The sequence below is a fragment of the Erpetoichthys calabaricus genome, chromosome 16 (assembly GCF_900747795.2).
Source record: "Erpetoichthys calabaricus chromosome 16, fErpCal1.3, whole genome shotgun sequence".
Taxonomy (NCBI): Eukaryota; Metazoa; Chordata; class Cladistia; order Polypteriformes; family Polypteridae; genus Erpetoichthys; species Erpetoichthys calabaricus.
In genome coordinates, this window is record NC_041409.2 from 55,788,426 (window position 1) to 55,813,498 (window position 25,073).

At 35.2% G+C, this 25,073-nt stretch overlaps 1 protein-coding gene across 2 annotated transcripts in view; it reads left to right on the forward strand.

Moving 5' to 3' along the window:
- The window catches only part of ptpn21 (protein tyrosine phosphatase non-receptor type 21), a 94,421-nt gene that overhangs the window by 64,532 nt on the left and 4,816 nt on the right, over window positions 1-25,073 (forward strand). Inside the window, exons 7-18 of one of the 2 annotated variants that reach the window (XM_051919884.1) lie at window positions 520-607; window positions 886-974; window positions 4,487-4,574; window positions 4,744-4,823; window positions 4,911-5,015; window positions 5,262-5,322; window positions 9,952-10,033; window positions 10,583-11,991; window positions 13,967-14,107; window positions 17,457-17,675; window positions 20,063-20,191; window positions 24,659-24,893. In XM_051919884.1, coding sequence (XP_051775844.1) covers window positions 520-607; window positions 886-974; window positions 4,487-4,574; window positions 4,744-4,823; window positions 4,911-5,015; window positions 5,262-5,322; window positions 9,952-10,033; window positions 10,583-11,991; window positions 13,967-14,107; window positions 17,457-17,675; window positions 20,063-20,191; window positions 24,659-24,893 — 2,726 coding nt within the window. The remainder of the gene's footprint in view (window positions 1-519; window positions 608-885; window positions 975-4,486; window positions 4,575-4,743; window positions 4,824-4,910; window positions 5,016-5,261; window positions 5,323-9,951; window positions 10,034-10,582; window positions 11,992-13,966; window positions 14,108-17,456; window positions 17,676-20,062; window positions 20,192-24,658; window positions 24,894-25,073) is intronic. The other variant, XM_028822266.2, reaches the window with a different exon arrangement.

Below are 25,073 nucleotides of genomic sequence, written 5' to 3' on the forward strand. Positions count from 1 at the left end.
CTGATTTACATATGCACACTGATTGGAATAGTTGTCCAATTGATTGGAGTAATCACACACTCCAAACCACTACAGTGTTACAGTTTTGCTTGTCAACAGGTATATGGTTTATGTCTTCCAGTGCAAGAACCTTTCCTAACCTGTTGCTGAAGTTAAGTGGTGCTGCAAACTGTACTCTATTTATCTGGCATTAGATATGCAAAGATTGTTTTATTGATTTTTAAATTTAAATTAAAAGAATAAATTAGTAATTTTGAACATGCTCTTACAATCATAGTGAATGTGAACATTTGCAGATATTTCTTGTTTTGCAGTTTTCATATTGTAATGGAAATGTTAATTATTTTTATATCCTGTGATGATGTTAGGCAGTAATGGCAAAGCATGAGTTTTTTGTCCCCCTTTTTTCAAAATGTGTTGTAACTTGTTTCATTATTTTTCATATTAAATACTTTGAATTTAGGTAGTGGTAATTGCTCATATACATAATTACTTCTTTTTAAATCTTTTTGATTATAGAGGTCTTCAGGCTCCAGATGCAGAGTTGTTGTATATGCAAGAAGTTGAAAAAATGGAAGGATATGGCCTGGAATGTTATCAGGCAAAGGTATTTATAAAGGCTTCACAGTCTCTGTTAATCTGACAGAATGTTATTCTGTGTATTTTTCCAAGGCCGCCAGTTACATCTGAGATGTATTTGCTAACTTATCATAGTAGTATTGTGCACTGTCATATACAAATATGTCTGTTTAATATCAAAGTGTTTTACAATGTGACCATTCTTGTGTATACTTTTTGTAGTTTACCTAAAAGTCAAAAGAGTAATCTTGCAGTTTTATCAAGTGTTTACATTTTGTACCTCGTTTATCTAACTTGTTTATGTAGGACAGCCAAGGCATGGATCTATTTATTTGTGCATGTTTGGATGGTATCTCTGTGAAGCACAAAAATGGCAGACCTCCTGTGATGTTTAGGTAAGAACTGAAATGGACTAACCTGCAGTAACAAAGCATTAAAGGTTCTAACTCTTTAAAATTCCATGTCTTTGGTTGGAAGGAAAATATTAGCTTTTCTGACTTAACAGTTCAAGCACATACACACACACACACACACACACACATTTATATATATAAATAAATGAAATATTCAAAACTTAAGAAGTGTATGTTTTGCAAGTGACCAAAAATTATTCAGGGCTTTTTAGGTGTTTTAAAGTTTTTTAGGTTTTTTAGGTTAAGTTTAAATCATCCTAATTGGATTTAAATTTAATTTGTCATTTGATATGTTTGTTTATTTTACTTTTTTATCAATTTTATTTCAACAAAGTAACAATATAATATCAAATTTGCTGAATGTATACGACAAATTGCTTTTAAATCAATCTACAAAGAACACCATAAATAAAAAAACACCAAAGAGTGTTTTGATATGTCTAAACTAGTACTGTTATTTACCAAATACAATCAGGGCATCCAACAAGTGGTTTTCATGTTTTTGACTAGTCCAGCAGCTTCAAACACATTTTATGAAGGGCTGCTGTTCTTTGTCGATTTTGTGTTCCAACCCAATTCTTTTTTTTTTTTTGTTTGTTTGTTTGTTTGTTTTTCTTAGTTGTTACATTTTTTTTATTTTTAACCAGATGCTAACTAACATTTATTTCCTGGTACTAATACAGTCAACAGTGGAGTTGCTGACATTAGGGGATAGATTGATACAGTAGTGTCATGAAAACGGAAGGCAAACCTCTACATCTCAGAAGAATTTGTTTTATGAGGGATATCTGGATGTGAGTCATACAGCAAATATTAACAAGATAGTACTGTTGGTGTATGTTGCTTTCAGAAATTGTATTAATTAATGGAATTTTCCCCGTACTTTTTTCAGGTTCCAGACTTTTTGATATCTGCTTATAATAAAATACATGTTCCTTTCATTGTGTTCTGTTATTGAAAATATTAATCCAAGTGAAAACTTAATGTATGTAAAAACAACTATAGGTGACCTCTTCACGTAAGCCACTGGAGGTGGAAAACTTAGAAAAACAAAGCTGCTTTCTGTTGTACTGTTGTTGTTCACTCCTTTGTAAATCCTAAAGTACATATACTTCCACAAATATGTATTTATTAATTGTTCAAATCAAAAAGAAACACAATGAGAGTTTAGTTAATATACAATAAAGTTAATGTCAGATATGCTGACCTGCATACTGCTAAAGCAGGTTCCAGGTGGTGCCATACATTTAGATATTAAAGCTTTGCATATAAATGAAAATACATATGCAGAATGAAACAAAGTCAAAATAGTATAAAGCAGTTTATTAAAAATAAAGTGATGTGGTTAAAAAACACATAAAGATCTATGTCTTGGTATGAGTATACATTTTAGTAAGCAGTGCTACTAGTTATTGGATATGTCTTGAATGTTAATAAATATCTGAGTGTAAAATAAACTAGTGGAGGGACAGATGGTCACTGTGTTTTAACTTAATTTTGATGAAAAGTGAAGAAATCAAAAGTAAAATTATTTAAAGTAAGTAAAAATTTAACACCTAATTTGCCTGCAGAGCAGTTCAGCTATTGCCCAGTTTTAGAGCCATTGGTATAAAATCTCAGCCCCATGACTTTCCTTGGTACTATTCATCCAGCCAAAATCCCCAAAAGGTGTGTGTCTGTGTGTGCGCGTTTGTGATTATGAGATTGCTAATTTAATTTAATTGGCAATTCTAAATTTTTCGATTTGACTGCATGTGATTTGATATGGACTGGTGGTCTAGTCAGGGTTCAGTCCTGATCAGACAGGTTGTAGTTTTCTGTAACATTTACTAAAATAAGAGATTTGGAAATAGATAGATGTCAGAAAACCAGAAATACATCACTCTGCAAGCTCTGACTAATAAATAAATATATTCTTTGATAAACAAAAGGAAATGCAATGAAGTAGTTTTTAATTATATTTAAAAAATTATTTTTTAATAAGTTTAACAATGTGTACTGCATAGATAACAGGTTAAACCCATCAAAGAAAATGTTTTTTGTTTACATTTTGAAGTACTGTGATGGTGTGATATGTGAAGGAGTTGATAATGGTATTCCACATGCTTACTGGTGGCCATTTTAAGCATACACAAGAACAATCAAGTAACTGTCCTAAAATATACCTAAATGACATGAGGCCATGCCCATGCTAAATTACGTTCTGTACAGTGGTATGCATTGGTAAATCTTAACTTAGAAAAATATTAATTTATTCTTTAAGATATAGATGATGAACTAAATGCTAATAAAATATTATGATTTATAAATAGATGATACTTTATTTGTCCCCAAAAGTAGCTTTATATATATATATATATATATATATATATATATATATATATATATATACAGTAATCCCTCCTCCATCGCGGGGGTTGCGTTCCAGAGCCACCCGCGAAATAAGAAAATCCGCGAAGTAGAAACCATATGTTTATATGGTTATTTTTATATTGTCATGCTTGGGTCACAGATTTGCGCAGAAACACAGGAGGTTGTAGAGAGACAGGAACGTTATTCAAACACTGCAAACAAACATTTTTCTCTTTTTCAAAAGTTTAAACTGTGCTCCATGACAAGACAGAGATGACAGTTCAGTCTCACAATTAAGAAGAATGCAAACATATCTTCCTCTTCAAAGGAGCAAACAAATCAATAGGGCTGTTTGGTTTTTAAGTATGCGAAGCACCGCGGCACAAAGCTGTTGAAGGCGGCTGCTCACACCCCCTCCGTCAGGAGCAGAGAGAGAGAGAGAGACAGATAAAAAAAATCAATATATGCCCTTCGTGCTTTTAAGTATGCGAAGCACCGTTCAGCATGTCGTTTCAGGAAGCAGCTGCACAAAAGATAGCAACGTGAAGATAATCTTTCAGCATTTTTAGACGAGCGTCCGTATCGTCTAGGTGTGCGAACAGCCCCCTTGCTCACACCCCCTACGTCAGCGCAAGAGAGAGAGAGAGAGAGAGAAAGTAAGTTGGGTAGCTTCTCAGCCATCTGCCAATAGCGTCCCTTGTATGAAATCAACTGGGCAAACCAACTGAGGAAGCATGTCCCAGAAATTAAAAGACCCATTGTCCGCAGAAACCCGCGAAGCAGCGAAAAATCCGCGATATATATTTAAATATGCTTACATATAAAATCCGCGATGGAGTGAAGCCACGAAAGGCGAAGCGCGATATAGCGAGGGATTACTGTATATATATATATATATATATAATATAATGTAATATAATAATATAAAACAACCTCCCCTAAACACTCATAATGACTTCTGGCTTGGATAATAGAGAGCTGCTGCTGTCATTAACAGGGTCGTTGGTGGCAGGAAGATTGCTAGACCTGCTCAGATTGCACCACAGGTTTATATTTGAAGTCATTAACATTTGACCTGTTTGTGCTGTGCTTCTTAAAACACTTTTCTGTTATATTAAAATATGTTTCCATATGTTGTGCAGGTGGAATGATATCGCCAACATGTCACACAATAAATCCTTCTTTGCTCTGGAACTGGTCAATAAAGAAGAAACTATTCAGTTTCAGACAGTGAGTTTCCATGTTTTGATACTATTAATGTGTACAATTTTTTTTTCTCAGTGTAGTTCTTACAATGAGGCATGCATTTGTTTGTGCTAATTCACTATTTTCATGTAGATACTAAATGTGGTGAAATGATTACCTGTAAAGTTACATTTTCTGTCTCTTTTTATTGTAGGAAGACATGGAAACAGCTAAATACATTTGGAGAATGTGCGTTGCTCGACATAAATTTTACAGAATTAACAGCAGTAGTCTGTAAGTGTTCATTTGTTCTCTGTGGCACGTAGCTCATGTCTTCTCTTTGCCATCTTTCTAATCTGTCTTACTCTCCTGTGTCTTTAGAGAGCCATCTGAAGCTGCACCTTCTGAGGGCTCCCAGAAGTCTTTGCTTACTCTTTCTTTTCCTCGCTTTCCCATACTTTCTCGTACTTCTCTTCCTAGCAAAGGGTGAGCAAAGTGACTTTTCATACCTGCCTTCTGCTAAGAATTCTGTTTTCTTTGTATTCTTTTTATTTTTCTTTAAATGTTTTACTTTGTTAGAAATATACATTACCATATTTAAACATTGTGTGAAACCAAAAAAGATAATTTATTTAAAAATGGAGCAATGACTTAATGATAAATATTTTTTAGACCGTATTCTATAATATTTTCTAGAATTTCTACAATAATTATAAATATTTTTTTCTACAGGCAAACACAAACACCTGCAGTTAATCCTGTAAGAAGAAGATCATCAACAAGAATATCACTGGTATGTAGGATATTATGTCTTATATATTTCACAATGATTACCTTTGTAAATTAATTTCTTAGTTGGTAAGAAATATTTATCAAAGACATGAAGACCAACCAGGACCAGACCTAAGGCATACCTGGGGCAATGATTATACCTCTTAACTGGCCCTGAAGCCTTTGAGAATTCAGTAAGGTACACTTGAAGAAATGTCCTGGTCAGTCCAGGCTGGCATGCTGGCATTTTGTTTAGTGAAAATGATGATGATGACATACTCCTTATTTCCATCCCATATTATGGAGATCCACATATCATGTTATGTTCTGGTTCTTAATTTGCCAGATGCCTCCAGACTGTGACTCCCTACAACCTATAGGAACAACAGTTTCTGGAAGAAGATGATTTTGAAGTATTTCCAAATTAATTCACTTAGGAACATATAGTAGTAGTTGTTTTTTTCTGTAATAAACTGGCTAAGTTATCTATTTTTCTGTGGTATTTTAGATGTGACATACTTTTTCTTCATTCACAGTGCAAAATCCACAGAAAAGGGGGAATTTTACACTCAAAGTTTGCCATTTTTCCTTTCACATGCTATCTGCTGCACAGATGTATAAGACAACTAACTATATTACTGTTAAAAGTACTGCTGTTACTATAAAATAAAGATCACATTATAGCACCAAATATGCTTTAATTCAATTTAGTTTATTGTCATTATGACTTGCATCACATTGATAAATGTTCCTGCTATCTGTTTTACTATATATTGGACAAAACCTACAGCTGGTTAGAAGCAGTGTCTTGATACACAAAGGCAATATTATTCTTCACTGTAAAACATCCAGTGCTGAAACCATTTAATTAAGAAACAACATAAAGATCCTAATTAAAATGTTCAGTTTTATTCTGGTGTTACAGTGTTAACAGATGCAAAGAGAAGAGTATTCTTGTATTAATTCAGTTCAATTAATGTCTTTTGAATATGGAAAATGTATAGGTTAGAATACTAAAAATGCTAACTTGTAACTTCAATGGAAAAAAAATTACAGTTGTTAAAGCCAAGAGAAAATCTGATCTGAAATGAGAATTTGGTTTTCTTGCTCACATTATACAGACAGATGCATGTCCAAGAACAGTTGCTGTTTGTCATTAATGCAGATCCTGGAAATGGTCTCTTCTAAAATTTGTATGGAAGTACAATATAAGGATTGTGAATTTGTAAAAAAAAAAAACATAATTTGGAAACCTAAGGCATATTTGATGATGCTGAAAACAGAGTTCCAGGAAGGCAGCATGGAAGTCTCTAGAACAAAACTGAGGTTCAGGATGCCAGCATGGAATTCTCTAGAACAAAATCGTACTTTTCAAAGAAGAATTTGAAAGTGGAATTGAAGCTCATGGATAGCTCTGTGTGTATGTGTGTGTATGTATGTTTATATTTATATATGTGTTCATATCTATTTGTCTATAAGACACTGCTTGAAAAGATACATTTAGAAAATTAACACAGGAAGCTGAACTCATGTATTGCTACAGTTTCTAAAGGATAAGAACAAAACAGTTTTCTTTGCTGGATTGTTAGAAGTGCATCATTATAATTGTGAAACAGAAAGGCGTCAACAAACTTTTTGCTGCAATGCCGGATCCACGAAGATGAAGAGTGCAGATTCTGCGCTTTCTGTGCTCCCAATGACAATTTTTTTTTATCACACCAGAGAGAAAACTGTGTTATAAAACTTTAGCAAAATGTACATTTTTTTGAGTTCATAATGGCAAATGAGCATACAGAAGATTACACTTTTAATGACTGTAAATGTAACATCCTGGAAATTGTTTTTTTAATTCAGATTACTGTGTTCAGTCCAACAAAGCATCTGGATTAATATGAGATATACACATATTTCTTCACAACACCTGAACCATAGACCCTTTTAAAATAACACATTTCAAAAGCCCTGAATTCTTCAACTCAATATGGCAACAACACATGACCACAACAGGACATGACTTTCTTTCTTTGTTTATCCTTTCTTTTGAATATGATTTGAACTAATCTGTGAGAAATTCACTTTTGTACAGAAAACCTGTCCTTGCTTGCAGATTAGAGGTTTTGTTTTTTGTAATGTATCATTTTTCAAAACTGAATCATGCATATTAACTGTCTTATGCTTTATTTCTGTTAAACCGTACAGACAGCTAAGTAATTTGTAAATTACATCAATAATAAGTAGCTTATCAATATTAACCTCTTTTACAAATCTGTACAGTTCACTGTTATAAAATATCTGCCTGTACTATTTACTTCATAACCTGTTAGTGTGGTATAGCGGGTCCACTGCTTTTATATAAAAAAAAAAAAAAAGAGCCGGGTTTTAAATCCATATAATAGCCGTGTCATTCACCATGGGCGCGATTGCACGATCGCGGGGAGTTAATGAGGTAGTTGGAGTGAGTCACACCTGCACGTGTGGGTGCGTTCGTTCTCAATTGCTTCATTGGCTTCCTGCGGCATGTGATTAAGGCGCTGTGGCCACAGAGGCGCGGGGTGATGGGGCTATATATATGGGTCGACATCAGGAAAGGTGGGATATAGATGGATAAATCGAGATGGATTGATAGATGGATTGGGGAGAAAGAAAAAGAAGGAGGTTAAAGGACATGAATGGCGGTTTTGGAAGTACGATCTGGCCACCTGTAAGGAGGAGACAGCACAAGTTGGGGCCCCGCGAAGGAGCGTTAGGTTGTGGCACTCTAGGGGCTAGTTCACCCCATTGAATGTTCAGTTGGAGTGGGGTGAGCAAGGCAGGTGTCCTCCCGAGGGATCTGAGGAGCGACTGCGTGAGCGCGAAGGATGAAGGGAGGAGAGCCGACCTCGGACGGTCTGGCAGTGATGTCCTTAATGGAAGCCAAGACGTTGGTCGGCCGATAGGAGCTTGTGGCTGTTGGGTCTCCGCCGGCTGCGGGAGTTATGGGTGAGCTAGGGAGAATGAGAGACGGAGGTGGGCTGTGATCGGGAAGAGTGAGACTGCATTTTAACCTCGGATTTTAATGGATTTATTTACTGATGTTTTTATCCCCACTGAACACTTGGTTTTATGATTTATTTATTGAAACCAGATGCACTGCACTTTTTGTTTGGACACTGTGATTATTGTTTTAATAAAAGCACTTTGGCACTTTTTGGAAATATCCCCTGGCTTCATTTGAGAATTATCCTCATTTGTCAGCTCATCTTGGTGACATTGTCGGGTTCAGGGCTCCCAGTAAGTATGATGGGAGCATGGAGTGGACCTGCAATGTCACAGTTAGCAGAAATATTTCAAAGCTGGTGGTATTAGTGTCCCCAATTTCATTTATGAAACCCCTGACAAATGTACATTCAGCTTTGTGGCTCTTTTGTTAACTGATGATGCTGTAGTTGCACTGTTTGTCAGGTCTGAAGTCTCTTCCAGAAAATACTTTGCACAGAAAGACAAAATAAGGATTGGCCATCAGCTGTGCTTCTGATATCAAGTGTTACTCCCCTCTTTTCTTGCTACATTCAATTTAACGTCTTGTGCATTGATGCTACCTTTGCCTCATTCAGACTGATCTCCTTTAAATATCTCCCACTTATTCCATTACATTCAGATTACAGGTTTTGCTCATTGTAGCATACTTCATTTCCAAGTGATTTCCATTTTATCTTTCTTTACTGCCACCGTAAAATATAACTACTAGGGTAAGAACAGTAACAAAACTACTGTAATACAACTTTCACTTGTTTTTTTTGTTTTTTTTAACTGATTTGGGACCAGCACCTAACAATCTAATAAAGAATGGAAAAATACATTACTTAGAATTCTTTCATCTTTAATTTGTGTCAGTATCTGACATTTTAAGTTAAATGATTTAATTTCTCCAAGCTAATGTTTCCAGATTGATTTTATGTTGTACATGATTTTTACCACTGGAAGCCCAGACTCTTCAAATTAAATTCAAATTAGATCCAACTTGCAAGGAGTTCTAAGAATGAGCCCACATGTATTGTGTCTTCACATCAAACCAAATTAGTATTAACAACATGGCATTTCATCCTACTAAACTGAAAAAGTGCCTGGCCCATGTCTTTTTCAAAAGGCTTAGAAACATTTTGTCATATGTAAATTTTGAAAAGATTGCCAACTTGAGTGTTTGAACAAATATGGCAGCCCTATTTAGATACTGCTCCTCTGCCAATTTTTATATTCAAATGTTAATTAAAAGAGATTATGGACATTTGCATGTTTAAACTTCAATATATTATGTTTGATTTTGGTGTAAAACTGACAGCAGTTGATTTGAGTGGGCTGCTGTAACACTGTGGGCTTACATTGTGATTAATAAATCATCTATCATTTTTTTGGAATACTGTAGTTAGGACATTTTCTTTTACTCTCCCTCTAGCATTTTGGGTTGGGAATGGGTATAAACATATTGGATGGAAATCTCTGGCAAGTTAGTGACAGTATTATATTTTTATGTAATAATTCTGTGTTGTAACTCTTTAGATATTCAATTAAAAAATATAGCTTAGAGCATGCTGTGAATGTGTGCTTCTAGTATTATCGTTTAGGTTCCTTAGTAATATTTTAATAAAGAGAAATTATTCATATTTTCTTTTAGCCAAAACAACAGCCATACATGATGACTCCACATCAGCTGCATTATAATGGACATTATACAGAACCTTATACATCTTCACAAGGTATTGTGGAAATTCCATTTCCACTTTGATCTCCTAAAACTTGTCATTTAAAAAATGTTTTTAACGAAATGTCTCCATCGAAGACCTGTTATCTATTATATGCTAAATAAATTATATTTGTTTATTAAAGAATACAATGCAACTTCAGTTTATGCCAGTTTTATTACATTTTAATCCATTGCATGACTAGATCTAAAAGTAGTAAAGTCCAGGGAAAAATCTGAAAATATGAGATTTCCTGTTTATGATAAACTCTTGTTTTATCTGTTGTACATCATTTATTGTTTACTTTGTTCTGGGGTATTGTGACATTTTCCTCAGTGCCTATACAGTATGTGCATGAAGTGGTATAATTAAACATATAGATGGGTATACATTATGTATTTTGCTTGGCAATGTCAACAATGGTGTAAGACTGTTTATAAGGTTGTTTGCTCCTGTTATCTTATTAAAGAAAAAAAGTTAATGATTCATTTAGTACACTAGTCGTTATTTTAAAGTTGAAGGTTTAAGGATTTTTTTAAATAATTGCTAATTTTCTTTTCTTAGATAACCTTTACATGAACAGTCAAAATGGATATTATTATCACTCTCAGACAAGCCTGGACAGATCTCCTCATGAGTACAATGGCAGGATTCGAAACGGAAGTGTTTATAGTGCACATAGTACAAACTCCCTCAATAACCCTCAGCATTTTATGCAGCCTTCTCCTATGTCTTCTAATCCAAGTATAACTGGGAGTGATGTAATGAGACCAGATTATATCCCTTCCCACCGTCATAGCGCTCTCATCCCTCCATCTTACCGTGCCACTCCAGACTATGAAACGGTGATGAGACAGAAGAACAGAGAAATGATGCATGCTGATAGACAAAGTCACTCAATGAGGAACCTTAACATAGGCAACTCTTATGCTTACAGTCGTCCAGATCCCTTAGTGTACAGCCAGCCAGAGATCAGAGACCATGCTCAGTTCAGCTCTCAAAATGCGAATCAGTATCCTTTCCACCTGAATTATAGCTTCCATAGTCAAACACCTTACCCCTACCCTGCAGACAGAAGACCTGTTGTGGGTGCAGTGAGTGTTCCAGAGCTGACCAATGTTCAGCTTCAATCCCAGGAGTACCCAGCAACAAATATAATGCGGACGCAAGTTTACCGTCCACCCCCACCATATCCCTATCCTCGACCAGCCAATAGTACTCCTGATCTTTCAAGACATTTGTATGTGAGCAGCAGTAACCCAGACTTAATTACTCGACGTGTTCATCATTCAGTCCAGACCTTTCAGGAAGACAGTCTTCCAGTTGCACATTCTCTTCAAGAAGTAAGTGAACCCCTAATAACCACGCATCATGCACAGAAGAGAAATAGTATTGAAATAGCTGGACTAACATTTAGCTTCGAGAACATGAGGGTTAAAGAGAGAACGATGTCTACTTCTGCGGCAGAGGTTACTCCTTCCATTTTCTTGGAGAGACCACAGCCAGAACCAAGCCAAAGCAAGGAAGACGTGAGATATGGCCACAAAAAGTCTCTTTCTGATGCCACCATGCTTGTTCACAGCAGTGAAGAGGAAGAAGAACTAGAGGATGAAAATGGTAGACACACACCACAATCCCAAGATGCCACAAACACTACAGAACAGCCTCTTGATATCTTCCCCCAACACCACAGTGAATCTATTCCAAACTATTCTTCTCATTCTGACCTCCGTAGTTACGAATCACAAGCTGTTGCTCAGATGTCTGTAAATGGAAAGCACGCTAATGAAGATAACACATTAGTAATTGCCAGAGGACACAAAAATGGCGAAGTCATTTTAATGCCATCAGTTTCAGAGTTTGAGCCTGCTTATGAGAGACTACGAGCAAAAAGGGATTCTTCTAGAAAAAGACCAGTGTCTGATGTGCCATCAGGAAGAAGAAACCCTCTGGAAGGTCTGCCACCCAGTGGAGTGAGTAGCCAAATATTCATTCATCTTCAGATCTCAAACAGACTTGCTGAGGTTTTACTGCATTTCTAAATTGATTCCATAAAATCTTTGTTTTCTATATTACATGTTTCTCAGAAACTATGTTCACAGTTTTGATACAACTGCTGTATTTTATATAAATTTATACAATTGGAAGACACAGGGTATATTTTTGCAGCTAGATTTATTTGTAGATTTATTTGTAGACATATTTAGCAGCAGTGTCTTTTTAAAAGCTTATTAGCACTAGTGAGCATTTCAGGGAAAAAAGTTATTCAAAATCCAGTACTTGTTATATACTTCTGAAGTGTTGATTCCTTAATTTATTGTGTTCATAGTAATTACTTTTGAATTCTTTGAACACCTTCCGACTCACCGGTATGAGAACCCCCACATATGATATACTGTTAGACTTTTGGAAGTTCCCCACTTTTTTGGCCCCCTACACCTGGAAAAATCTAATTTTAGGCCATTTTTGGGCCATGTGTTGTGCAGGAAATTACACCCTTATGATAAAGTTATGATTACTTATTATTATGATTATTATTATTATTATGATTACTTATGATTAGGTCTTTAGCAAAAATGGTCAGATAGACTTGAAGTTTTGTATGCCACATCAGCTGACCCCAGGGATTCACCCTAAATGGGGTACAAGGAGTCAAAGTTATTCCTTTTCACAAAACTTTAAAAAATGGGAATCGGTAATATAGGCATGTGGAGTGTCATGCTATTTTGTGGTTGCTGGATAATGGATGGATAATTACACATATTATAATATTTTTGATATCTAAGTTTTTACCGGTGGTGCTAACGATCTAGGAGCCACTCCCAAAACGTTAAAAATGACAAATTTTGAACATAAGCATGTGGGGATATCGTTTTAGACTATTTCAAGGTCAGTGATTATGCATATGATGATGTTTTTAATTTCCCCTTTGGGACAAATAAAGTCAATCTGACCCTGTCTCATTGGGTGAAAAATTACAAATTTCTATTGTAATCAACAACAGTTAGACTTTAAACATTTAAATTAATGCATACATTTTAATATTTCAGATATCTGATGCAATTGGTGTTGTTTATTATGTGCTGTTACCTCAAGAAGTAGAATTATTACATTTCTTATGAACACACTGAATTAGTGAGGTTTATGCCAATTCAGATATTTTTTAGATCCTTTTCATACTACCATTTTGTTTAGTACTAGTTACTATCACTGTATTCAGTTTTTCGTAGTGATTAATTTATGCAATATGAGGAGCTAGAAATATTTTATATTGGTGTATTTTCACTGTGTAATATAAGAGGAGCGAAGTAAGGTTGGAAAACTCATGAATTATGTTTACATCATTTGTCTAATGTTTTAAATCATTTATATCTTCTTACTTTAGATAGATAGATAGATAGATAGATAGATAGATAGATAGATAGATAGATAGATAGATAGATAGATAGATAGATAGATAGATAGATAGATAGAGACTTTATTAATTCCAAGGGGAAATTCACAAATATACTTTATCTCATTTTCTACTGTTGCTATCAATTTGTTTGTGCAAATGTGAAATGTTGCATTTTTAATAATTCTTTTTTTGTATCAGTTTTGGAGAAAAACCTCTGTCTAGCCAGAACACATACCACTTATCTTCAGATATCTTTAGTCTTCTGGTAAAAATTGTTTGTGATAGAGATAATGGATTGTGCATTCTTATAATGAGAACACCTGCCAGGGTTAACTATGGAACACTGGCTTAACTATTTTCTTTATTGGACCTTGAGATTTGAGCAGGTAGCTACTTATTCTCTCTGCCCCAGTGTTTTTCATTTTGTAGATATATTTAGCAGTAGTGTCTTTTTAAAAGCTTATTAGCAGATATAGTGATTTCAGAATTTGTGTTTTTATGTAGGATATAGTTTTCTGACTATCTAAAATTCTTTGTTTTTGAAATTTTAGGGAATGAAAAGAGGAAGCCGATCTGATATTAAGAAAATTGGCCCTTTGAGAATGGCTGCTTTAAATGGATTATCTTTGTCAAAATTGCCTTTACATGATGAAAGTAAGGATGAGCCTGAAAAAGCATCCAATGACGAGAGGGTAAGAGTATTTTTCAGTTTTGTTCATAAATCTATTTCTGAAAGAGTCTTCAAAATTATTATTAGCTTGAAGGTGATTGTTTATGTGAAAAAATAATTGAGAATATTTAAGATTGTTAAATGACTTTGCATGAAATAAAAACAAATGCAATTACTGGCTTAATTTCGTAAATCTCCAGTTTCATATTAGCCTTACTCCTTATATAAGTGGAAGCCTACATCCAGAAATTCAGATATGTTTTAACAACAAAACAGCTTTTGAAGAAGCCAGTGATTGTCCAGTTGTAAATGCATTTCAGAATGTCCTAAATTACTTATGCTGTGGGCAAGCAGTCTGTATTTGCATCTTGTATAGCAAGCTAAGTGAGAGCTTTATTTCATTTTGTCCATGGCATAGTTGTAAATTGCATCACACTAGTACACTGGATGCCACAATTTGAACAGATTTTCTTCTTGTACCAGTAATATTGCTTACAACATTTTCAACATGGCCTTAACTATAACAAATAATCATTTACCAAGGAAAAGTGTTAGTTGGTGGAAGGTGATGGATGTCATTGCAGAAGTCAATACCAAACTCTTGCACTTGAGGAGAGCATTGAAGTGAAGGGCATTCTGAAATGACTGGCGTCCATGATGGTGGTGAGGCAAATACCCGCACCACAATCTTAAGGAAAAGACAAACTAGGTTTGCAGAAGAAGTGGCTTCTAGGAAAATAGACAGACTCTGGCTGTGTAGAAAATTAAGATTAGTATTGGGAACATGCATATTTAACTTGAAAATCTGCAGTTGTTTCCAGAATGTGCTGTGTCATCTTGAAGACATGATGCTCCACCTACGTACACTGGGGTTGCAATGGAAATTGCATTGTATTTAGCTTGCTAGCTGGAAGGCCTGGTTTATCATGCATTAATGATGCATTTAGAAGTAATATTTAAGTGGTAATTTTTTATTTGCATTTTTTTAAATATTAAAATATAAAGATGAGGCATCATCAGCTTGGTATCTGTAAAATTCTGCATAAGCTTGATTTGCCTAGAAGATGGTTTAGTTATTTTATTGCCCTGTCTATTTTAAATGTGGGAATTCAGTAAATAATAAATAATAGGTAATAAAATATAAAGAAGCTGTAGTGAATGAGTGAGATTCAGACGTACTAAATAACATGGTTTGATTACTGACTCTTTCAAAATTTACTTTCACTCATTCATTTCTTTTTTTAACATTTCGGCTCACACATTGATTTACAGTTTTGTTAATTGGTTTGTATTTCCCATTTATTACTTTACTTTCTTGCTACAAAAACAAAAAAAAAATCATCTTAGCCTTTTGTTATCAGAGCTGTTTTTGGGGCACAAGAGGGATCTACACAATATTAGGCTAGCAGTTTTAATGTTGAGGCTTATTGGGATATATTCATATTGTAACTGATTTGCCTGGTTTCACTCCTAAACTGGTAACCTCACACACACACACACACACCAAACCTTCTGTGGAGCAATAACATGAGTGGGTGGGTTGGTAGGTATGTGTGGCTCAAAAATTTCAGAGGATGGAAGGCCTGACATGGCGTTGTTAATTTTGTCTTATCTGTGGCATAGCCACCTCCTGAATGTAACCTTTGCAGAAAATACCTTTGTAAATACATATCACATTTTAAATAAAATATATTGAAAATGTATAAATTGTTAACTGCGGTGGGTTGGCACCCTGCCCGGGATTGGTTCCTGCCTTGTGCCCTGTGTTGGCTGGGATTGGCTCCAGCAGACCCCCGTGACCCTGTGTTCGGATTCAGCAGGTTGGAAAATGGATGGATGGATGGATGGATAAATTGTTAACATTATATATACAGATTCTGTTGTTCAATTGAGAATAATGATGTAATGGTAATCCCCTGTATTTTTCAGCAAATCACCAGCAGCTCTCACCTTGCACATTAGGGCCATATTTATATCGTTATAACTAGGGAATCCATTCCCGGACGGGTTTATCCATTCCCGGGAATTCGGGAATCCCAGGCTCCTGGGAATGACACAGTGCACGGGCATCTCACATGTGAACGGTTTTAGAACGAGCAACACATTTTTAATAAAACTACTGCAATATGTTGACACTAATAAAAGATTAACCTTAACTACAAGCAGTTCATGCTGTCATATAAGTACATGTATCTAGTTAGTTGCGGTAATAAGAGTGTAGAAAGCACAACGTGTCGAGCATGCGGTCGCCCAGGCAAGAGCACACCTTTGTGCAGAGTACGCCAGCCGCTGATAAAGCACGCTCTGCCTCCACTGAAGTAGGTGGCACAGTCATCAGATTCTGATACACTTGTTCTAAACAATGCCTGCGCTTGCCGTTGCTCTGAAACACCACCGTTTCAGCTTTTACTGATGCATCCATCAGTACTAAACAAAATGGTAGTATGAAAAGGATCTAAAAAATATCTGAATTAGCATAAACTCACTAATTCAGTGTGTTCATAAGAAATGTAATAATTCTACTTCTTGAGGTAGCAGCACATAATAAACAACACCAATTGCATCAGATATCTGAAATATTGAAATGTATGTATTAATTTAAATGTTTAAAGTCTAAGTGTTGCTTACTTGTCTGTGATTCTGTGATGGCAGGTTTCTTAGCACAGATAATGCGGATGCAACAGACTGATGCATTGCAATTTCAAGAGTGCAGACTCCTCCCAGTCCACTGTGCTCAATCAGCCGGGAGATTGACTGCTGCTGGTCTGTTGTTGACTACACCGTGGGCCAAAAAACCGTACCACTTAATTATTTTCAGCTATAACTTATTTCTTGATCGATTTTTACACTTTTACACGCTAAATATGCGAGCTTGGCCGTTCCCGTTTTCCCAGGAATTACAGCAGTTTCATTCCCGGGAATGAAAAATGTCCGGGAATCCCGATCCGATTACCGGGAGCCCAGGAATAGATTCCCTAGTTATAACGTAATATGAGACTGAAAGCTAAATTTACACAACCAAAATGTTAAGTGGTTCTTTTTTTTTTTTTTTCTTGAAAGTAATGGGGTTTGATATTAGGGAGTGGAGGGAGGAGCATAACTGTTGTATTTGTTAGCATTCTTCAGTTTCATCATGATTTGGAAATTGCACTGTACTGTACATGTTTTATCATGTGTCGAACAGTAACGTGTATGTGTGGGGTGTGCATTTGCACATGTAAACTTTGAAGATAAACTTGTTCATGAGTAAAATTGAAACGTGTCTCATATTTCGTAGCTAATTTTCTTATTGTTTGACTTTTGTTTTTTTTTTGTATAATAACACACATTAGTTTCCTTTATTAAGTAACATACGTATATTGTCTTTGCAGTGTAAGGTTCTGGAACAAAGATTAGAAGAAGGAATGGTGTTTACGGAGTATGAGCAGATTGCTAAGAGACGGACAAGTGTGGAATGCACTGTTGCTCAGCTGCCAGAAAATGCAGAAAGGAACCGGTTCCAGGATGTTTTACCTTATGATGACACAAGGGTGGAGCTGGTGCCAACCAAAGAGAACAACACTGGTTACATCAACGCGTCACATATAAAGGTAGGGTAGTGCTTGTGAAAAGCATTACGAACCTGAAATGCATGTGAAAATGAAAAAACTCTTAATTTATTTAGGTAGCCGTAAATTCTCCAACTATGCATTTTTATTAAGATGTGTGTTATTGCTGCATGATCTTAATCATTATACTATCTTGGACTACTTTTTTGGACATTTTAACTCACTATGAGTTCATTTATAATCAATGTAATTAGGATAAAATATGGAATTTTCATTCCAGACAGCCATTTTTTATTTGGACTCCTACTTTAATTATGCACAGATTTTCCCAAGTCTCTGACTTTTCTGGGGTTGTTATATTTTTATAGGAATATAGTACACATGTATATGGTACACAAGGAATAATTTCTTTATATTGATTTTAAGGTTTTACTTTCATATTTTTAATATTCTGATTGTTTCAGCTGTTGCATAATTAACATGTTCTAAATGCAGAAAAAGACCAGAAAAAACTCCTATCTAATTAGAAAATGAGATTAGTTAAAAGTAAAAATTATTCCCTTAATGGGGAACTGGTGTGATAACATCCTACAATCATAGGGTTCCCCAGCACTGATTGTGCAAGATTTCTGATGTAGATGAAAGAAATTGGAAATCTGTTGCGCTGCTTCACAGAAATACCCACACTCCTAGTGCATGGGCCGCAGATTCAATGAGATGCCACATCCTGCCTGTTTGGTAGAACTGGCAGAGTATCAAAGATGTCAAGTCAGCTGTAGAACAGTGGTTGTACAAGCAAGATGAATCATTTTATTTGAGTGCCACAGATAATCTTTGTGAATAATACAATCAAATTATAGTGTTCACTGTGTTTATGTTGAAAAATGATGTTTGACTAATTTTACCAATGTTTATCTTTATAGGTCATATTCAATTTTTTTTTGATTAGGACCATAATTACTCAGGCTACTATTAACAGTCATATGATTCTTTTGTCCTCTATGATTACAAATCTTGGGGTCACCATTGTTCCTACACTTTACCTCCAAAGTCACATTGCTTATCCAAAACATCTATTTTTACATTAGGAATTTATCTAAACTTACAGAGCCTCACTCTTGCATCATACAGAGAACCTGGTTCATGCCTTCTTGTCACCCTGCTTTAGTTATTGTAACTTTGTTTGCTAGTACCCCACTAAAAATATTCATAACAGTTGAACGCAATATACTAATGTAATACAATTTGTAATGTACTATTCATTAACATGTGTAATAACAGTTTATGCTGCTGTGCTTTGAGCAATAATAATTTGCTCTGGTTACTTGATCACTTAACACTGTATACGACATATTTGGAATTATTTGACTTTTCTTTAAATGCACCTTGGGGCTATCACAAAAAGTAATTTCGTTGTGTTACACAATGACAATAAAGTGCTTGAACTTGAACTTGATCCTAAACAGTGCTGTGTGTGTTCTTATAAAAACAGACAAAGGCACACTAAGTACTCCAGTTCTGTCTCCCTACAATGGTTTCTTAGGAAAGGAAGAGTACATTTCAGTGTATAAAATATATGAACACTTACTGCTCATATCCATCTTCAGGACCTATTCATTAAATGTGCATCTAATGGTTCCTTCTTGTATAAATCGTCTAAAACATTGATCGCTCCCCATCCAAAGGTATGCACCATGGGCAGCTGTACTTTGCTGGTCCTCATCAACAGAACAAACTTTTACAATCTTTTCCCACACTGGCTGTTTAATAAATAAATAAGACTTTATTGCTGCTCATTTAACAAATCATAGTATTCAGTATCCACTCCTAAACCATTAAATCTGATTTATATTTTGGCCTTTTTTTTTTTTTTTTTTTATCTGTTTTTAGTGTTCTATTGAATCTTACTTATTGATATTTTGTGTATAAAGTTTTTTTTATTATTGTAATGACTTGGTCTTATTGAGATTATTTTGTTAATTACGTATGCTATATGCATAAAATTAGGCTTTGTGATACATGTTCTCTTGCTGTTACCAAGCCGAGGAAGCTTTTTGAAAAGTCAGTTTAGAATCAGTACTAGCACTGCTAAAAAATGCAGTGTAATTAAAAATGAGTGACACTAATCATTTAAAATAATTGACTGATACAAGAGTTTTCATTGGTACCTAACATTTGTGTGTTTATATTATAGTTAGTTATTATATTATAGTATTATAGTTATTATAGTTAAGAATATTTTTAACTGCCAGGATTGATACCATCCTCCCAAAGCCTGAACTGATTAATTGGGGCAGATAATGTATAACTGAATAGTTAAATATGTAGTAAGAAAGTAATATGAAAAATTGCAGAACTGTAAAGTAAAATGTTTTTATGATCAGTGTGAATAAGTATACTTATGATATTTCTTTTGTACTACTTCGTAGGTAACTGTGGGAGGACAAGAGTGGAGCTATATAGCCACACAGGGACCACTCCAGAATACATGCCAGGATTTCTGGCAGATGGTGTGGGAGCAAAGTGTTGCTATTATAGCAATGGTAACTGCAGAAGAGGTATAGATATTTATTTGTTTGTTTGTTTGTTTGTTTGTTTGTTTTAACATGGGAACCTTGCTGATACCAGTGTCAAAGAAATATATATTGTGCTTTTTAGAAGGAAATGTTTTATTGAAAAAAAGAAACATTAAATAAATATACAATTAACAGTGCCTGATATCGTTGACTTCCAGGTTTATTTGCATTGTGTAGGATTAATAACTATTAGATTTTATTTAGGATGTGCACTTACTCCTTTTGCTACAATATATTTTACTTACAGGTCCCCAGACTTCTTTAATATAAACAATTAAATATTTATACTTTGGTAGCTATAAAGTAACTTAAAACGAATTTGCCTTTGGATCTACTGTACTAATCATGCTGTGGGTCCATCACAAACTTCTTATAAATCTGAATTAATTTGGAATAAGAAACTCATTCTTTGGTATTATCTCATTTAGGACATCTGATCAAACTTTCTGTGTTTTAGAATAGACATGGTTTGGTGCAACTAAGACTGTATATTTTTTTTAACTTTGAACAGACTAGAGTATAAACTTTCTAATATTAGAAAGATGAAATAAAAAATAACAATAGGTTCCTCTTAAGAATAAGAGTTGGGTTGTCTAAAACCTATGCTGTCAGATTTTCATTCCCTCATAGCAGTAAAGACTGTCTAAATTTTATATAGAATTAAACAACTGATACCAGGCACAAAATTCAAATCCCTCCACTGGTAAATAATATTGATTCATTGTCTAGTTACAAGGTTTAAAACAAATAATTAGACATCGCAAAGTAAATCTAGCCAAATGAACACAACTGTTGAGCACAACTTTAAACTTCACTTTTTGCAACATGCATATTGTTAATTAGTAATTCGAGTTTCAATTCCTGCAACCTAGGCAGAAACGTCAACTGCTGTCCACCTTGTACTTCAAAATAGTTAAATATCTATATAGCGTAAAATGTAGAGCGGCATTATAAATTAGGCAAGCATGACTTAAAAAACTTCAGACATGGACAGATTTTATTTATATGTGACTAATATTATAAAGATGTATGAATGTGATAGCTGTAAATTATTATTAACTGATAATAATATTGTCTGGAGTGTAGTTCATGCCAATTAGACTTTGACAAGCATGGCTAAAGTTAAGCAATTAGTCCCAAATATTTAATGGTTTATATACTTATATTTTGAAAATGTGAGTGATTACTTCATTAAACAAATACAGAAAACCGAAACTCATCTTAAATTGTAAAACAAAATAGAAGTACAGATGAGGTAACCAACATTCGTAATTTCAGGTTGTCTGTTACAACTAGTACTTTTGTGAGACACACAGCATAGACGGAGATTGTCTGTCATTTTTAACGTTTACGAGCAACATTACCTAGACTGCACAGGTCCATGCTCTTTTGACCAATCACAAAATATGTCAGTTTGGATTTATTTGTGGTGAGTTTGCATAGCTTTCTGCACCTTTATAGCAGGGCAGACTGCAAATTCTTTTTCAGTGCTCCTTCTTGGGTCATGGGTGAGAAACAAATCAGTAAAGTTGCCTTTCTGGTAATTGGGTTATATAGCACTAGCTGTACCCTATGGCTGCACCCACATAGTAATGAAAAGGGACAAACTTTAAAAATCAATAGATGTTGGCACTGTATCTGATCATGTTCCTCTCTGATGGAAGAGCGTTCCCCGCGTGGGGAGAAAAAAGCACATGGCCGTGATATCTCTGGCAATCAGCAGCTACCCTCTAAAACACATGGAGCTCTGATTTCTCTCTCAAAAACATCAAACATTACTCCTTATCAATCTGTAGAAGATAATGTCTGTTGAACAAACAGATATCGCTAGTTAAGCGGAGGCAAGATGCACTCCAACATATGGCAAGACGTAGACCATCTAGAATAGAGGCTGGTGAGTGAATGAGGAAGGCCCCACCCCGCCCCCCTGCTCTCGGCCCACAGCCACTCTGTTGGATTTGCATAAGTACATCGGTACCGCAAGCGAACTATGGTACTTAGTGCTGAGAGAAGTCGCAAAATCAACCAGAAAGTTCAAGCAAATTATAGAAAACAACCAGATCTAAATCTGTTAAGTAATTCTCTCGTGAAAAGTGGACAGACATACAGACAGAACGCGCTTGGACCACAAAATTTTTAAAACCGTTTCTTAGCGAGCACCTATGAGCCAAGGGTAACCTACATTCCAAATTTCAAGTCCCAAGTCCTCATGGTTCGGGAGGTTTTGTGATGATTGAGTCAGTGGTATTTACATATACAGATTAAATATCTTTGACCTTGCTCCTGATGTTTTGCTATTTATACTTATTAAAACAAGTCATGTCATTGTTTAAAGGATTTAAATTGATAACTGGATTCAGTAGGTACAGTTAGGTCCATAAGTATTTGGACAGAGACAACTTTTTTCTAATTTTGGTTCTGTACATTACCACAATGAATTTTAAATGAAACAACTCAGATACAGTTGAAGTGCAGACTTTCAACTTTAATTCAGTGGGGTGAACAAAACGATTTGCATAAAAATGTGAGGCAACTAAAGCATTTTTTAACACAATCCCTTCATTTCAGGGGCTTAAAAGTAATTGGACAAATGAAATAACTGGAAATAAAATGTTCATTTCTAATACTTGGTTGAAAACCCTTTGCTGGCAATGACAGCCTGAAGTCTTGAACTCATGGACATCACCAGATGCTGGGTTTCCTCCTTTTTAATGCTCTTTTTACTTTTTAATGCCTTTACTGCAGCGGCTTTCAGTTGCTGTTTGTTTGTGGGCCTTTCTGTCTGAAGTTTAGTCTTCAACAAGTGAAATGCATGCTCAATTGGGTTAAGATCAGGTGACTGACTTGGCCATTCAAGAATTTTCTACTTCTTTGCTTTAATAAACTCCTGGGTTGCTTTGGCTGTATGTTTTGGGTCATTGTCCATCTGTATCATGAAATGCCACCCAATCAATTTGACTGCATTTAGCTGGATTTGAGCAGACAGTATGTCTCTGAACACCTCAGAATTCATTCGGCTGCTTCTGTCCTGTGTCACATCATCAATAAACACTAGTGTCCCAGTGCCACTGGCAGCCATGCACGCCCAAGCCATCACACTTCCTCCACCGTGTTCTACAGATGATGTGGTATGCTTTGGATAACGAGCTGTTCCACGCCCTTTCCATACTTTTTTCTTGTCATCATTCTGGTAGAGGTTGATCTTGGTTTCATCTGTCCAAAGAATGTTTTTCCAGAACTGTGCTGGCTTTTTTAGATGTTCTTTAGCAAAGTCCAATCTAGCCTTTCTATTCTTGAGGCTTATGAGTGGCTTGCACCTTGCAGTGCACCCTCTGTATTTACTTTCATGCAGTCTTCTCTTTATGGTAGACTTGGATATCGATACGCCTTCCCCCGGAAAGTGTTGTTCACTTGGTTGGCTGGTGAGAGAGGGTTTCTCTTCACCATGGAAATGATTCTGCAATCATCCACCACTGTTGTTTTCCATGGACGTCCATGTCTTTTTGTGTTGCTGAGTTCACCAGTGCTTGCTTTCTTTCTCAGGATGTACCAAACGGTAGATTTTGCCACTTGTAATATTGTAGCAATTTCTCAGATGGGTTTTTTCTGTTTTCGCAGCTTAAGGATGGCTTCTTTCTCCTGCATGGAGAGCTCCTTTGACCGCATGTTGTCTGTTCACAGCAAAATCTTCCACATGCAAGCACCACACCTCAAATCAACTGCAGGCCTTTTATCTGCTTAATTGATAATGACGTAACGACGGACTTGCCCACACCTGCCCATGAAATAGCCTTTGAGTCAATTGTCCAATTACTTTTGAGCCCCTGAAATGAAGGGATTGTGTTAAAAAAAAAAATGCTTTAGTTGCCTCACATTTTTATGCAATCGTTTTGTTCACCCCACTGAATTAAAGCTGAAAGTCTGCACTTCAACTGCATCTGAGTGGTTTCATTTAAAATTCATTGTGGTAATGTACAGAACCAAAATTAGAAAAAAGTTGTCTCTGTCCAAATATTTATGGACCTAACTGTAACCTTAATGTTTCCTTTTGAACTTTTGTATCTTTTCAGGATGACTTTTCTAGATGAATGTATTGTTAATTGATGCTGTTGCTGTTTTTTAAAAACAATATGTTATAATAATAGTAATAAATTTGTGCAAAATTAAAAATACATTGGTTTTACAGGGCAAGTTTAATATTTTATTTTTTCATGTGTTTTGGTGGTGTGTGGTTATCAAATAATTTATTGTATGGCATCATATTTTAAATTTGAATTAACCATATCAGCTGATATTCTGGAAGAATGAAAGACCATTATTATCACCCTTGTTAAATCAACATCAGTATATCCCTAGTTGAAAGCATTATTTAAAATTATTCTTTAGACAGTTTTAATCGATTTAGACTATGGTATAATAATTGCTTACTTTTGTTTATTTGAACTACAGGAAGGTGGCAGAGAAAAGAGCTTCCGGTACTGGCCAAGGCTTGGATCAAGACATAACACAGTTACATATGGAAGGTTTAAAATCACCACTCGATTCAGAACTGATTCTGGGTGCTATGCTACTACTGGCTTGAAAATTAAGCATTTGCTAACTGGGCAAGAAAGGACAGTCTGGCATCTTCAATATACAGACTGGCCAGATCATGGCTGCCCAGATGATTTCAAAGGATTTTTATGTAAGTAATAATATGCCAGAAAAGTTGTACCTAAAGTGTGTTATGTTTGAATGTAATTTAATTTGGCAATAACAGGGCAGTAATAATTTCAAAATTTATCATTTTAATTATAGAAAACTATTCAGCTAATTAGAGTGGAATTCACTTTACCTATGTATTTTGAGAAAGAAATAATATAAT